We start from the raw sequence: 15,153 nt of genomic DNA on the forward strand, positions 1-15,153 counted from the left end.
CTGGCACTGGGTGCCGGCAACAACAGGATGGGAGGACGCTACCCTGGAAACAAGAGGGAGAGATCGGAACAATTGGTAATGCCAAAGAGATGCCAAAATAGACCATGAGACTGAAGGAACAGGCAGGCCCGGCCCCTGCACCCTCAATCCGAATTAGACAGGCCCTTTGCCTACTATGAGGCGGGAGCTCCCGCCCAGCACACGCACACTGCCCCCACGGACGTTGGCAAAGGAAACGTGGAGCAGCGTAGGACATGCCGGGCATGCGCAGTTGTGAACCAAGCACCGGTGAAAGGGGAAAGCAACGGCAGCCGCGAAAAGGACAGACGCGTGCATAGTGAGGTTCCATGCGCCCGCCGCCTATGAACTAGCACATGCGCAGTGAGACTCGGTGATGACCGTTGGAAGGCACGCACACATGTGCACGGGTTCCGATTACAAGAAGAGGTTACAGTGACACTCTGCCATAGGAACCGAGTTTGCACATGCGTAAAGATAAGCCTGGCGTAAATCACTCGGGCGGCAGGAGGCTGCAGGGTCGCGCATGTGTAGTGTAGGCTGAACTGTAGCGTAGGGGGCGCGCATGCGTGTGGGCTCGGTCAGTTGGGAGAGGGGAAAGAGAGGGACGACGCCATCTTGTTGCTGCTTCTCCAGAGCTGCAGGGACACCGAGCGAGGCGCTCGGCGGGGAGCCTCTCTCACGTGTAGCGGGCAGCGGTGTGTACGGTGGGTGGGGCGAGGGAAGCGGGCTGAGGGTGATCCGCTTTCCCGGGCAGTGCTCTTGGCTGGCCGCCCGCCCGTTCCCGGGGCGGAGGGTCTGCGCTGGGAGGTGGCCACGGGGCCGGAGAGACGTTGCCGGTTTCTCCAGCTGTCTAGGCGGGCTCCGCCGGAGTCCTGGCCTGGTCCCGGTCCCTGAGATGCTGTCGCACACGGAGGCCTATCGGCCGCTCCGGATGGTCCTCCTCACCTGTGAGCCTGGATATCCCCCCCCCCGCTCCCCCCTTCTGTCCCCCCCGCCCCGGTGCCGCGGGGAGGCCGGGCTTGTTCTCCGCAGGATCGGATCACAAACGGCCTCTGGCGGGACTGGGGCGCACCTGGCATGGGGGGAGCGGCCCCTCCGGGCCCTGTTGGCCTCTGGACGGAGGATCCCGGCGAACGTTCGGGCTGGTGCTGGAGGCGCTCAGGTCGTGCCCGCTTGGAGGCGGAAGGCGCTGTGCTTTCTAGGCTTGTGATGCGTCGGCAGTGGCCCTAATCGGGCTGAGGAGTGCGGGGATGCTGACTGAGGCCTTGAGTTTGTGGGACCGCTCTCTGGCTCAGGCTCGACACCTACTGTCTTCGCCTAAATAGCAGCGCCTCGCCGAAGCCTTCCGTGCAACGGGTCTGTCTACAGACTTCACTCAGCTGTTGCTCCAGTGAAACTAAATCTCTCAGTTGATAAACTTCTTGCTTTGACTGTTAAGTCCATTTTTTGCCAGCAGCTGAGATAGGGAATGGCTTACCGACTTACCAGTTTTTTTTAAGTAAAATTCATAAACATTGTTCACCCACTTTAGTTTATTTAGTTTCAGTTAATGTCATCATTCTCTGGCTTATGCTGGGGTTTTCTTCAGCTGTCCTTCCCAGACCATGATTTGATTGCATGGGATCTGGATATGGGAAATTATACAGTGATAAGTAAGCATCAGTGTTAGGGAGACCTAGTTTTATGGAAATGTTTGATTCTTTTTGATTGGTAGTGAAAGTGAGTATGGTATGAGGTTTTGCTAGGTAATGAAATGAAAGTATGGTCCTAGTCTTGTGTACTTCTTATTGATGCTTTTTTGAAGATGATATTGTTTAATGAAGCCTTTGTGCTTTGAATTGGTGAGTATGTAGGGCTTTCCCAAAAGCCTTATCCATTTATCTAAACATTTGTTCTTCTTTGGCGGCCTCATTCTACTGCTGATTTGAACTTACATGTGTTTTAAAAAAAACTTTTTTTTTTTAAACTACATTTCACTTCTTTGGGTTATTCATTTAAACCATCTAATGACTTGTCTACATTTGTTACCATCTTTTGATTGTTTGGATGAACAGCTAGCAAAAATTTATTAGATTAACTTGCATTTCTATCTGTGGAACAGTTTAACATTGATTTTATTTTATGTGGTGATCTGAAATTAACTTGACTGGTTCAAGCGCGAGAAGTTGTGTATTGTGTCCATGGTGTATGATGGGCAAACTTGACAGTTGTCATCACAGGAGTACTGAGCATACCTGGTTCTGTGTTGACGACAAAATATTGGGATATGATTTTTGGTCATAGGAACACAGAAAGGTGCTAGAAAACTGCTGAAATACTACATCAGGATGCTACATGAATTAGTGGGCAAATGGATTTGACTTTTCAAGAAACGAAGGCCCTTTCAGAGAATTCTCTCTCCCGTTGAATTCTTTCCTTGCACATTGGCATTGCTGTTTCATCTATTGAGAAGATAGCGTATACAGATGTGAGGAGCTGTTTATCTACAAGTGCAATGATCAAACATTCAGTCTTTCTAGCTTACAGACTTTTCTATAGAAAGAAAGTATTCAGACAGTTTAGAAGTAAAATAAGGTCTTTCAGTTACAGAAATTTGGGCTTTTTTTGTGCTAATTCAGGTGAAGTGATCAGCTTTTGTGATTAGTAGATGTAAGTGGATCAGAAATCTGAAAAATTTAAGTGGTCAGTGTGGTATCTTATGTTTTTGATAAACTAGGGCTTTCTGTATAACTACTTGTCAGTAGTAGCTTGTTAAAAAAAAAAAAAAAGAGAAAAAACAGTAATAATTTGGTAGTGCATAGGTTTGCCTTGTTTCTGTAACATAGCTGTGTTATATAATCCTGTAGCTTGTCAGAGCACATTCAGTGGTTCTTGGTTGCATGTTTGGAAAGCAGCAAGCAGTGCGGGGGGAAAGCCTTGCAAATGAGATTTGTTTGTAAATTCATGTACTCATTGAAATCTGTTTGGAATTTTTGGCTCTTTCATATGATTGTCTATCTTCAGTGCAATATTGGACTGGTGGTGATTAGCATGTTTTGTCGTGCACGTCAAAAGCAGGTGGATTTCAGAAGAATTGGACATGTAATCTTGAGCTGGATTTATACACCTTTCAAGGAATGAAGTAACAGAGGGTTTTCCCTCTACCTTATTGGCAGTTCTGTTGCATTTCAACAGTTCAGTGTGGCACAATTGATGACCAGTTAATCTCAGCATGTTTACATCATTTGCAGACGTCACCCTTAACATTTGAATTTTCTTTCCTACATCTAAAACGGATTCACAGACAGAGATGCAGTGCATAGCAGTGTGCCGAAGTACAGTATGTCTCACTTATATTTCTCTTGGAACAAGGAAGGAATTCTCCATAGTTCTCAAAATTGTGGTTTCATTACAGTGCTTGGCTGTTAATGTTATCCATTGATATGGACATGCCACAGTAACGTCGCACAATATGTAAACCAAAATACAAATATCAGCCATTAATTATGTTTCATTTTCTTTCCACAGTTAAGTTGATTTTACAGAATTTATCAGGTCTTCCAAGCAAAAACAGGTAAGCTGCCTAAAGCTTAATGCTTATCACTGAATATTGTCAAAGATCACGCACGGCCTTTTCTCACATACTTATGACTGGGAATTAGGACGTACTCTCCTGAGTGCATGTGGCTGCTGCAGTTAGCATCCTGACTACTTGAAAGAGGCAACGTTGTTGAACGCTGAATAAACGTATCCATTGGTGAGCAGAACTGGTCAGTTGATAGACCAGCTTGTCTGAAAGTCTAAATTCATCATTGTTGATGAATTACTTTAATTCTCAGTGAAGTAGTTATTCTTTTTTGTCTGTAATCTTCTACCTAGACTTCACAGTGCTATGATGGAAAGTGTCCCGTTAACACTAAAACAGAAGATTTTGGTCCTTAGTATCAGGTAGAGATTTCTGGCAGGTAACAACCATGCCATGAAGGACTTGAGGCATTCCTTACTTATCTTGGATGGTGAGAAGAGTGACTTACGTGGATTTTGTTGCCCTTAAGATAGGGAATATTGACAGTTATGTGCGTACATCCAGGTGGAGTAGCTAATTGTTTTGACTACTTAATCAGCTTTAAGATTAAAACAGGGTCACTGATTGATTTGAATTTGAGAGTTTTTGATTTCATAAATCTGGATTGATTGAGGCAGGGACCTTCCTTAAAAAGGCTCTAGCTTAAGTATTAAGATACTGTAATAGATGAGTACTAAAGACTTGCTATCATGTGTACCTTTTTGTCTGCAGGTGATTTTTGCTGTGGGTTGAGCTCAGAATGGCTGTAGTCATCCGTTTACAGGGGCTTCCTGTTGTTGCGGGTCCTGCAGATATTCGCCGTTTCTTCTCGGGATTGAATATTCCTGATGGAGGAGTGCATATTATTGGAGGAGAAACTGGGGAGGCTTTTATTATATTTGCAACAGATGAAGATGCACGACGTGCCATGAGCTGTTCAGGAGAGCTTATCAAAGACTCCCCCATAGAGCTCTTTCTCAGCAGCAAGACTGAAATGCAAAATACAATAGAAATGAGCCGGAAAAGATTTGATCGTGGGGGACGAGAACCAATGTCTGGGTCTAGACGAACAGGTGGTAGTAATTCAGGTGCATCAGGTGTTGGGAACCTTTCAAATTTAGTTGCAGCTATTACAAAAGGAATAAATAAATCTGGCTATGTTCCATCAAATCACCCAGAGTCTGGCTTTCATACCAATGGCACAAGACATGGTGATCCAAGTATACCTAAATCAAACTATAACCAGTCAAGAAAGGAGTCACTGAGTTCAGATGATATTTATTTATTTCTACATGGCATACCGTACTCTGCAACAGAAGATGAAGTACGTGCTTTCTTTTCTGGATTACGAGTAGAGGGAGTAATCTTCATAAAACGTCGCAATGGCCTAAATAATGGTGATGGTTTGGTAAAATTTGCTACACCTCATGGTGCCTTAGAAGGACTTAAACGTCATAGACAATACATGGGTCCAAGATTTATAGAAATAAGTCCAGCTACTGAAGAACAGTGGATTGAATATGGTGGCAGGGTAGATATGAAGAATGAGATTGCTCGTTACTTAAGCAAAGAACGGTCTCCAACAAGAGGTTCAAACTATACTCATTCAAGAAAACATTCTCATTCAAGATCTCCTCCAAGGAGACGAACGCGCTCTCGTTCACCTCGTGGCCAGGAATTTTACTTACACTTAAGAAATCTACCTACCTATCTTGAGAAGAAAGATCTGAGAACTTTCTTTGGAAAGCTGGATGTGTCTAACAACCAAATCAAGTTTTTACTGGACAAGCATCAAAGGAGGACAAGAAATGCGTTTTTGATGTTGAAGAATCAGAAAGATTTTAATATTGCTCTGGAACATCACAGGATGTCTCTTTTCAATCGTCCTGTTTACATTTTTCCTATTTCTAGAAGATCTATGTTGAAACTAATTGAGTCATATGAGAAGAAGAGCTCACAAGAAAGCGATCGGCCTGGACAGGCTGTATCGGAAAAAAGTTATCGGGAGGGGCATTCTGGCCCAAAGATGTGCATATATATAAGAAACTTTCCATTTGATGTGACAAAAGTTGAAGTACAAAAGTTCTTTGCAGGATTTGCTATTGATGAAGATGATGTCTACTTGCTTTATGATGACAAAGGAGTTGGGCTGGGAGAAGCATTGGTAAAATTTAAATCTGAAGAACAGGCAATGAAAGCAGAAAGTTTAAATCGTCGAAGGTTCTTGGGAACAGAGGTACTATTAAGACTTATATCTGAAGAACAGATGCAGGAGTTTGGTTTAAATGTTCCACCATCAGCACCAAGTGGAAAAATGCAGGTTCATTCACAAGCATATGACAGAGGTGAGCATTCCCGTCCAGCTGGTTCACCACCTGGACAGCCACAAGGACTACCTATGCACTCATTTGGTCCTCCTGGGAGCTTTAGGCATCCTCCTGATGTTAGACGACCCCCTGAGGATTTTCGAGGTCCTCCACCTTTTATGGATTTTGGTGGTGATGGCGAACCTTTTGGTAGGATGGAGTATGGAAACAATAACATGGGAGGCTTTTCTGAGGGAAGATTTATGTCCGATCCAAATTTCAGTGGTGGTTCTGATCGTGTAACTCCTATTAGATTAAAGAACTTGCCATTTAGAGCCACCCCTAATGAAATTTTGGATTTTTTCTATGGCTATGGTGTCATTCCAGAGTCTGTTTCTATACAGTGTAATGAACACGGATTACCTTCAGGTGATGCCATTGTTGCTATGACAAATTATGAGGAAGCAATGGCTGCTATTAATGAGCTAAATGATAGACCAATTGGCCCACGCAAAGTTAAGCTAAGCTTGCTTTAAAGAGAGAAAATGTTTCTCAAATTAAAAATTCTAGACATCACAGTATTGATGCAGTAAGATGGTTTCTTATTTACAATTTTTTGTTACTGGAAGATGCAGAAGAAACAGTTTCCTTAAACAGAGGAAGTTGTAAATAGTGTCATGTTTAGTTATTTTGCATTGGTTCAAATTGACATCTGTAGGGTTTTTTAGAAGACGTCTTAGAAGTGTATTATGCTTATTTTTATGGCAGATGGAGAGATCAGTAATCCGAATGGATTGTCTGTTGACTTGTAAGGTGCATATCTTGATATTAAGATATACAAACATGGAGTTGTAATGCATTTGGGGGTTTTTAGTTTTGCGTTCGTTCCATGGTTCTATGACTCTGCAACATTTGAAAATGTAAAACTGCTGGTTGACTTGGTTGTACAGACTGGTCAAAGAGAACAATTTCAGTGCCACCTTCATTAGTAAATATCCTTGGGGCTATTGTCAACCCTATATATGTAGAATAGGTAAACTGTAAACATGAGTGAATTTCTTATGTAAACTGTTTAGTCTTGTTCAGTTTCATGTGGTCGCAGACATCTCAAGTTATTCTCATAAAATTAGTTTCCTGTTCATGTTAGCTGCCTGTGCAACTTTTTAAAAAAAATAAAAATAAAAGGCTTTACAGCTGTGTGGATTACCTGTTTAAAATTTGTGTACATTTATTCATTGAACCCTTGGTCAGAATCATGCTGACCATCTTTCATAGAAGGGGTGAAAAATGGATATTCAGTATACACTGTTCTTTGCACATGTTGGTCAGTTTTGGCTCTAAAACTGGTTCTCAACTTTATTTATCATTGTGGGCCACAGGTTGAGAACCACAGTGTGCACCCCTCCCCCCCAACTTCCCATAGTCCCCTATGCACAGTGCCCCCTGCCCAGAGACTCCTTCACAGAGTGGGACCAGGATTGCTACCTTGAGCACAGAGCCTGCTGCGTGGGGCCGGCAGCCAGACCCAGCAACCTGGACCCTGGGACCCTGCCACATGGGGCCAGGTAGCCGGGACACCTGGCCAGGAGCGGAGCGCCTGGTATGGGCTGGCAGCTGGGACCCGAGGTACGGGGCCAGGAGCAGAGCCCCACCTAAAACCTGGGGGTGCTGCCAGATCCCTGCAAAACCCCAGTTCCAAGTACACGCACCCTCCCCCCTCCACCCCCCCCCAACCTGCCCAGAGACCCACTTTCCTGCACCCTGCTCCCCTGCGGCACTCACCAGCCCCCTGCTGGCAGGAGCGCTTCTGAAGGCTGCCAGACACTGTCTGTCCCTCAGCCAGCCCTGCCCCGTGCCAGACCAAAGTGGCAAATTTTGAGGTTTTTTTGGACACAGCTTGGCCACAGGTTGAGAACTGCTGGGTTGAGAACCGCGGCTCTGAAATCTATGTCGCTCAAAATTTGGTGGGATTTTCTGTTCTGTCTCAACATAGTATATTGTCTACAGTGAGGAGTGAAAGTAGGATATGGGTTTTTTAGTGTCCATATCCATATTCTTGAAACTATTATTAGGAATAAGTTAGTAGTTATAACAAAATTCTTAAATGCAAGCTAGTTCGGTGACCATGCTGTACAGACTTACTAACATCTGAGCAGCATGTCAGTGGCAACTTACTCAGTTACATCCAGTTATTTACTGACCTTTTCCTATAGGAATGAAAAAGATGTTAGCTTAAATCTAGATGTTTAGAATGCTTTTCTAGGTAGTATGCTGCTACTTTTAAAATTGAAATGAGGAATAGAAAGTGAGGTTGCTTGATTCTTTTGTGGTTCAGAAAATAAGTTAGGTTCCCTCTAATTGTGATACATTTTTGCATTATAAGAAATAGCAAGATCATAACATTACTGTTTAAATTGAGTGGGAGACTTACGAAACTGAACTAATAGAATTTAGATGTTTAAAAGTCTACCCTGACTGTCAGAGTGCCCCACAGTATCATTTTAATTCATGAGTTCCCCACTGTAACTACCTTCATACAATTTAAACAGTAAATATTAATATACAATTTTTGATTCATTGTAAGTAGTGTAAGGTAATAATGTAAAGAAATATCAATCGTGATAGTGGCACTCTTACTGACAGCTCTAAACTATACAGAGTTGTGGGTTATTACTGTATTTTAAAACAGGTCTTCTGAGTTTTTGTCATAACTAAGTTCTGCTGATGCCATGTAATGGATCCTTCTTCATGGAAAGCACTGTTCATGTGGGTTCCATGAGGGTTTGCCAGCATTCGTGTACTGTAGGAAAGAGAGCAGCTTAGGCTTTCTTACTCCTTGGCCAATGAATTTCTGGGGTTTTGTATGAACTGGATGTGAGGGTTAGTGTGTGCCACTGCATATCAGTGGAGAAAGGTTAAAGCAGTTCTTGTATGGGGCAGATGAAGAGCCAGAACTGTCAGTAAGAAAGAGCAGTTGTTGGCAGTAAAAAAGGCATAGTAGATGAAACAGCCTGCCTTTTGAATTGAAGGAGGAGGGGCTGATTAATTAGAAACATTCACATATATCATACAAGCATGCAATACAGTGCATTTTTTTCCCTAACTAATCTTATCTGGGACACTGAAAACAATAGTGACTTGAAATCAGTTTGGATTTCAAGATCAAAATAAAGTTTGGTTATGATGGTGATTTGTTGAATGTTACGTACTTATAGGAACACAAACTTGCATAAAGCTTCATATGAGACCTATAATACATTAAACAAATTGCTATAGGAAAAGCTTAATTACCAAATTTTTAAAACCAAATGCTGGAAAACTTTTGGCTGCTTTATTGCTACTTCAGTTTTTTCTGTCATTCAAGAAATTTATTTTGTGTACTAATTTTAGAAATGTGCTTTTACAAATTCCTCGAAGCAACCACTGAGAACTTAACCTCCCCCCCCACCCCCTACTTTGAATAAAAGGGAATAGAAGAAGAAAAAGCAAGCAGCAGCATCCCTTGTATTTTTTTAAAATAAAGAATTTAAATGGCAACTTTGTTTTTGAATTGTTCCTTGTGAGTAGTCCCATCTTTTTTTAAAGGGTAGCAAAATGGCTTTCAATACTTCTGCTTTAAAGGTGGAAATGGCAGTGCTCTGCCTGTACATGGAGAATCTGTGAGACGAGAAATTAAGAGAGATAGTAAAACTTAGGCTTCTGAGTTACTTTTAAAAATTATACCTACTCTTGCCTCACATTTAAATTTCTAGTTGAAAGTAGTTTCAGTAGTAAGCTGGTTTTGAGTCCTCCTGCCAGTTTTTATTTTTAAATAGCACTTAATATCAAATCTCAAAACTACTACTCCAGAGAGTTGCCAAAATAAAGTGAACATAATTTTGTCTAATCTTGAGTTAGAAAAAATTTCCAGATAGGAAATCTGTCATTGCAGTGACAAATACAAATTATAATGAATTTCATCTGGAAAAAGCTTTTGGTAAGACTTCGGTACACTACTTTTAACTTATTTTAAAGTTCACAATTCTTCCAACTCTTACAAAACACAGTATCTAAACTAATGGCAAAAATTGCTAACTCTTTCAACCAAGTTCCTGCATTTTTGAAGTTATAGAACCTTTATGTTGCTTACTAACAGGCAGCTAGAAGTAAAAATATATAAATCTCGCAACATATTTGCTGTTTCTTTGAAGTGTGTAGTTCTATGCAGCTGTCTATGTAAAATGGCTTCTCCATCTCTAGGGCTGTAGTTAATTATATATTTTACTGACAAGTTTTTTTTATCAGTAGGCTAGAACCAACAGTTATGATAGGGAAAGCTGGATTCTTTTTCAGTAATTGTACACGGTAAGAGATAAAACTGACTAATGTATCGGGGAAGATATTTTGGTTAGACTGTTTAAAACACATTTTTTTTTTTACCATGTTTAACTCCAGTGACTAATGAACGGTGAAAAGAAAAGATGGCTTTGATAAAGATTTAGACCTCTGCCCCTTTACCATATGAACTCAGAGCCTGGGACATCAATGAAATCCTTAGGAAAGACCGAACTTGATATTCCTGATTTTTCTATGTCAAAAATCCTTAAAGGTCATCGTCATACACTATTAAGAAGCAGAATTTAAACCCCTTGCAGGTCATCCATAATTTATAATTATTTTCTTGGATGCAATAGTAAGCACTGATCCCGTGCAACCTCCATTGGTGGAAATGCCAGAAGAACATTAATTAACTAAGAAATGTTGCCATGAAAAATATGTACCTATCATGGCTTTCTTAACATGTTAGGGCTTTCTTGGGTGTTACATTTTGGCTTTCTAGGTTAGCTACAGTCATATTCTACCATGGTTCAGTTACTTTCAAACACATCATACAAGTCCTAGATAGATTCTTCAGAAAAGTACATAGCAATACTCAATTCATCTGGCATAGAGGAAAATTACTAAGAAAGGATGCTGATGTACTAGGAAAAGGTAGCTGGAAGCCTAGTTCTCCAGTATTTTTACATATTACATACTTGCTTAGAGAAATTCTCTACTTCCCTGGTATCAAAGAGATGGGGGCAGTGCATCCAGATTGAACAAACCCAAAATCTGAAAGTCTCCTTGAGTTGGATCAGGTCTGCATTGATGCAGGCAGTGGTGGCACTAAGCATTCTTGGATGGCTTAAACTATAACATTGACTATGTATCTTTTGAGACACTGGGATGGTGTTTTAGTCTGCAGATATTTCTTGCAGTGCAGCACATTGTGGTGGATTCTGAAGCAGAGGAAACAACAATCATGGTCCTCCTCTCTCTGATGCTCTTCTGCTGTGCTGACAGGGCGTGAAGCTGCTGAGCAGTCTTCCTCCTTAGGTGCCATGCCCAAAGTACAGGAAATAACTCATCGGCAAGGAAAGTACTGGACCAGTAGAACAAATGCTAACCTCACTGAGCTAGGCTCAGGCAGCGTGTGGCATGCCAAGACCACCACCATGCTAATGGTCTGGAACAGGTAGGTCTCAGGTACCTGTGCATTAAGGCAGAGGTGAAAGCGGATAACAAGGTATATTTGGGATCTGATTAAGCGCTGAGGTTTGCAGGAGAGTGGTATGCTCATTGCTGATTAAAGTCAAGAAGGAACTGACCGGTATTTTCCAAAGAGCAGCATATATACACAGCAGGGGCTGGTGTGTAGTAATAATTAAGGAGCCTGGCTTCTGCTACCATCAGTGACCCCAAAGCCTTAAGTGCTAGGGAAGATGTGCTGAAGAACTAAAACCCAGCATTTGTGCAGCCTTCTCATTCCTATCTTTAAATATTCCACAATCAGAGCTAAGTTACTCCTATTGATAATGCAGAAGTGAGAACAGTTCTACACACCACTGATGATAAAAATGGATTAGTCAAAATCAGATGCCTTGTACTACATAGGAGCATAGGTCTGCTGAAGGGGGTGTCATTTTCACTCATTTTTTTCACTGTACAGTACCTGCACCTGAAGTACTTCTTGACAGTTTTACAAGAATGTGAAAATACAAATCTGTGAGGTCTGTTTTCAGATCTCCTAGAATAATGAGGAAAGGCTTCCCAACTAGAATCTTGAGCATTTGATTCACAAGTTATTGATTGAGACTGAAAAAAAGACAAGTGTTCTTTCATGAACACTTCGTTCCTGAATTTGGTTGTGTTTTTATGCTCCATACTGTGCTTTGTATTTAGGGAGGCTAGTGTTTGACTTTTCCACCTCACCTTTCTCTCCCCCTACCCTGCTATCAATTCGAACTGAGGTTATGGTAAAACTATCTATACTGTATAATCAAATATGAGCACTGGAGGAGACATCTCACATTTTGATCCTTTATTGTAAATGGCACTTGAAGAAGTGCACTTTATACCTCCTCACACAGTTCCAGGAATTAAATTGTATGCAAAGGGTTAATATTTCACACATTTCTTGATCACATTAATTTTATTCTGAATTATATATTAACTCAAGAATTTGTTGATGTATTAAAGCCTAGAAGTATAGGTATAATGGATCTTTCTGCCTTAGAAATTCCAAGAATGTCAAATTTAGATTCCCCTGGTTTTAGTGGAACAGAGGTTGGAGGTTTTAATGTGTACAGAAAACTCGCCCCCACAATAACTGAAGGGGGGGGGGAGGGGGAGATGTAGATGGCCACAAAAACAAGGTAGTGGAACTAAAAATTCATTCCTCAGCTATGGTCTTTTGTGATGTCAGACCACTCTTCTCTAGTTTCTCAGGGCTTGGCTACACTTGTGAGTTAGAGCGCATTAAAGCAGCCCCGGACTCCCTAGCTCACTACCCATCCACGCTGGCAAGGCACGTAGCGTGCTCTGACTCCACTTCGGCGGGCAGATTAACGCTTGTTGTGCCTTGGCGGAAACGCCTGGGCGTCAGTGTGAACGGGGTGTTGCATTACTGTTTTGAACTCACTGCAGGAATGCAGATATGCCCTTTGAAAGCTCCGTTTCTGACAGCTGTCGTGCTTATCTGCTCCGAGACAAAGCAACCATTAGTGTGGAATCCTGTGTGTGTGTGTGAGAGAGAGGCCGGGGGGAGGGGTCTGCTGCTGTCTGAACTTAAAAGGCAGCATGCTGACATGCTCTTTCTCCCCCCATATACACACAACACACTTTGTGTCACACTCCACCCCTCCCCCCCTTTGAAAAGCAAGTTGCAGCCACTTGCATTCTGGGATAGCTACCACAATGCACTGCTCTCTGGGGCTATTGCAGGAGTTGCTAATGTGGCCGTGCCAGTGCGCTTGTAGCTGTCAGTGTGGACAGATTGCAGCGCTTTCCCTACTGTGCTCTATTAAGGCTGGTTTAACTCAAAGAGCTCTACATCTGCAAGTGTAGCCATGCCCTAAGAGAGAAAATATCTGAACCTATAATGTAAGAAACAAACAGGAAATATTAAAACAAACCTTTCATATTTTTCTCATGCATCATAATACAGCAAAAGAGAACAAGTCCATATTTTGCACTTTTGCAGGTCACTTTTCAAAATTCTTATTAAATTGAGCAATTTAGAAACCAGGTTAAAATTGTCCAGCCACAATACTGTGAGCTGAAACAAGTGTTCAGTGTCAAGTTATGTTCTAATTAAAACTATTGTTTAAAAAGATTGCTTGGTAAACTGCGTACAAGCATACAGTAGGTGTTTTAATAGAGCTAAATGTAAATTTGTACATGGGGAAACAAAGAATGTAGCCCATGTTGTATCGTAAAAACCAGTGACTCTGAAAAAGATTTAGGCGTTGTGGTGGATAGTCAGCTGAACATGAGCTCCCAGTGTGACACTGTGGCCAAAAGAACTAATGTGATCCTGGGATGCATAAATGAGAACCTTGAGTAGGAGCAGAGAGGTTATTTTACCTCCATCTTTGGAACTGGTGTGACTGCTGCTGGAATATTGTGTGCTGTTCTGGTGCCAACAATTCAAGAAGGATGTTGATCAATGGAAAAAGGTGAAGAGGAGAGCCAGGAGAATGATTAAAGGATTAGAAAACATGCCTTATAGTGACAGAATCAAGGAGCTCAATCTCTTTAGTTGAACAAAGAGATAGTAAATGGGTAATTTAATTACAATCTATGAATACTTAGATGGGGAACAAATATTTAATAATGGGCTCTTCAATCTAGCAGAGAAAAATATAACACAATCCAATGCCTGGAAGTTGTATCTAGATAAATTCAGACTGGAAATAAGGTGTACATTTTTAACAGCGAGAGTAATCATAGAAATGTAGGACTGGAAGGGACCTCAGTAGTTCATCTAGTCCCTTCCCCGGCAGTGTGGCAGGGCTAAATATTATCTAGATCGTTCCTGACAGGTCTTTTTCTAACCTGTTCTTAAAAATCTCCAATGGTAGAGATTCCACAACCTCCCTCAATGACCTTGTTCCAGTGTTTTAACTACCTTTACAGTTAGGAATTTTTTCCTAATGGCTAACCAAAATCTCCCTTTCTACAATTTAAGCCCATTGCTTCTTGCCCTGTCCCCGGTGATTAAGGAGAACAATTTATCACCCTCCTCTTTATAACAACCTTTTATGTACTTGGAAGACTCATGTTTTGCCTGAGTCTTCTCTTCTTCAGACTAAACAAACCCAGTTTTTTCAATCTTTCCTCATAGGTCATGTTTTCTAGACCTTTAATCATTTTTGTTGCTGTTCTCTGGATTTTCTCCAATTTGTCTACATCTCTCCTGAAGTGTGGTGCCAAGAACTGGACACAGTCCTCCCGCTGAAGTCTTATCAGTGCTGAATAGAGTGGAAAAGTGCCTTCTCGTGTCTTGCTCACAACACTTGTACTACTACATCCTAGAATGTTTGCTTTTTTTGCAACAGTGTTCTATTGTTGACTTATTTAGTTCATGATCCACCATAACTCAGATACTTTTTTGCAGTACTCCTCTCTAGGCAGTCTTTTTCCTGTTTTGTGCAATTGATTATTCCTTCCTAATTGTAGTACTTTGCATTAGTTCTGTGTTGAATTTCATCCTTTCTATTTCAGATCATTTCTCCAATTTGTCCAGATCATTTTGAATTCTAATTCTGTCCTCTAAAGCACTTGTAACCCCCTCCCAGCTCTGTATTGGCCACAAACTTTGTAAGTGTACTCCATGCCATTATCCAAATCACTTATGAAGATACTGAATAGAACTGGACCCAGGCCAGATCCCTGTGCAATCCCACTCAATCTATCCATCCAGATTGATTGTGAACCATTGATAAATACTGAGTACAGTTTTCCAGTCAGTTGTACAATCCC

At 41.6% G+C, this 15,153-nt stretch overlaps 1 protein-coding gene across 3 annotated transcripts in view; it reads left to right on the plus strand.

Moving 5' to 3' along the window:
• The first annotated feature begins 323 nt into the window (after window positions 1-323).
• RBM12B (RNA binding motif protein 12B) overlaps window positions 324-15,153 on the plus strand; it is a 45,786-nt gene continuing 30,956 nt past the window's right edge. The window contains exons 1-3 of one of the 3 annotated variants that reach the window (XM_007052903.4): window positions 324-716; window positions 3,529-3,574; window positions 4,298-7,062. In XM_007052903.4, coding sequence (XP_007052965.1) covers window positions 4,326-6,407 — 2,082 coding nt within the window. In that variant the 5' untranslated portion in view covers window positions 324-716; window positions 3,529-3,574; window positions 4,298-4,325 and the 3' untranslated portion in view covers window positions 6,408-7,062. Of the gene's footprint in view, window positions 726-3,528; window positions 3,575-4,297; window positions 7,063-15,153 lie in introns of those variants that run through there. The other 2 variants (XM_027818345.3, XR_005224273.2) reach the window with 2 other exon arrangements.

This window comes from Chelonia mydas, chromosome 2, assembly GCF_015237465.2.
Source record: "Chelonia mydas isolate rCheMyd1 chromosome 2, rCheMyd1.pri.v2, whole genome shotgun sequence".
Taxonomy (NCBI): Eukaryota; Metazoa; Chordata; order Testudines; family Cheloniidae; genus Chelonia; species Chelonia mydas.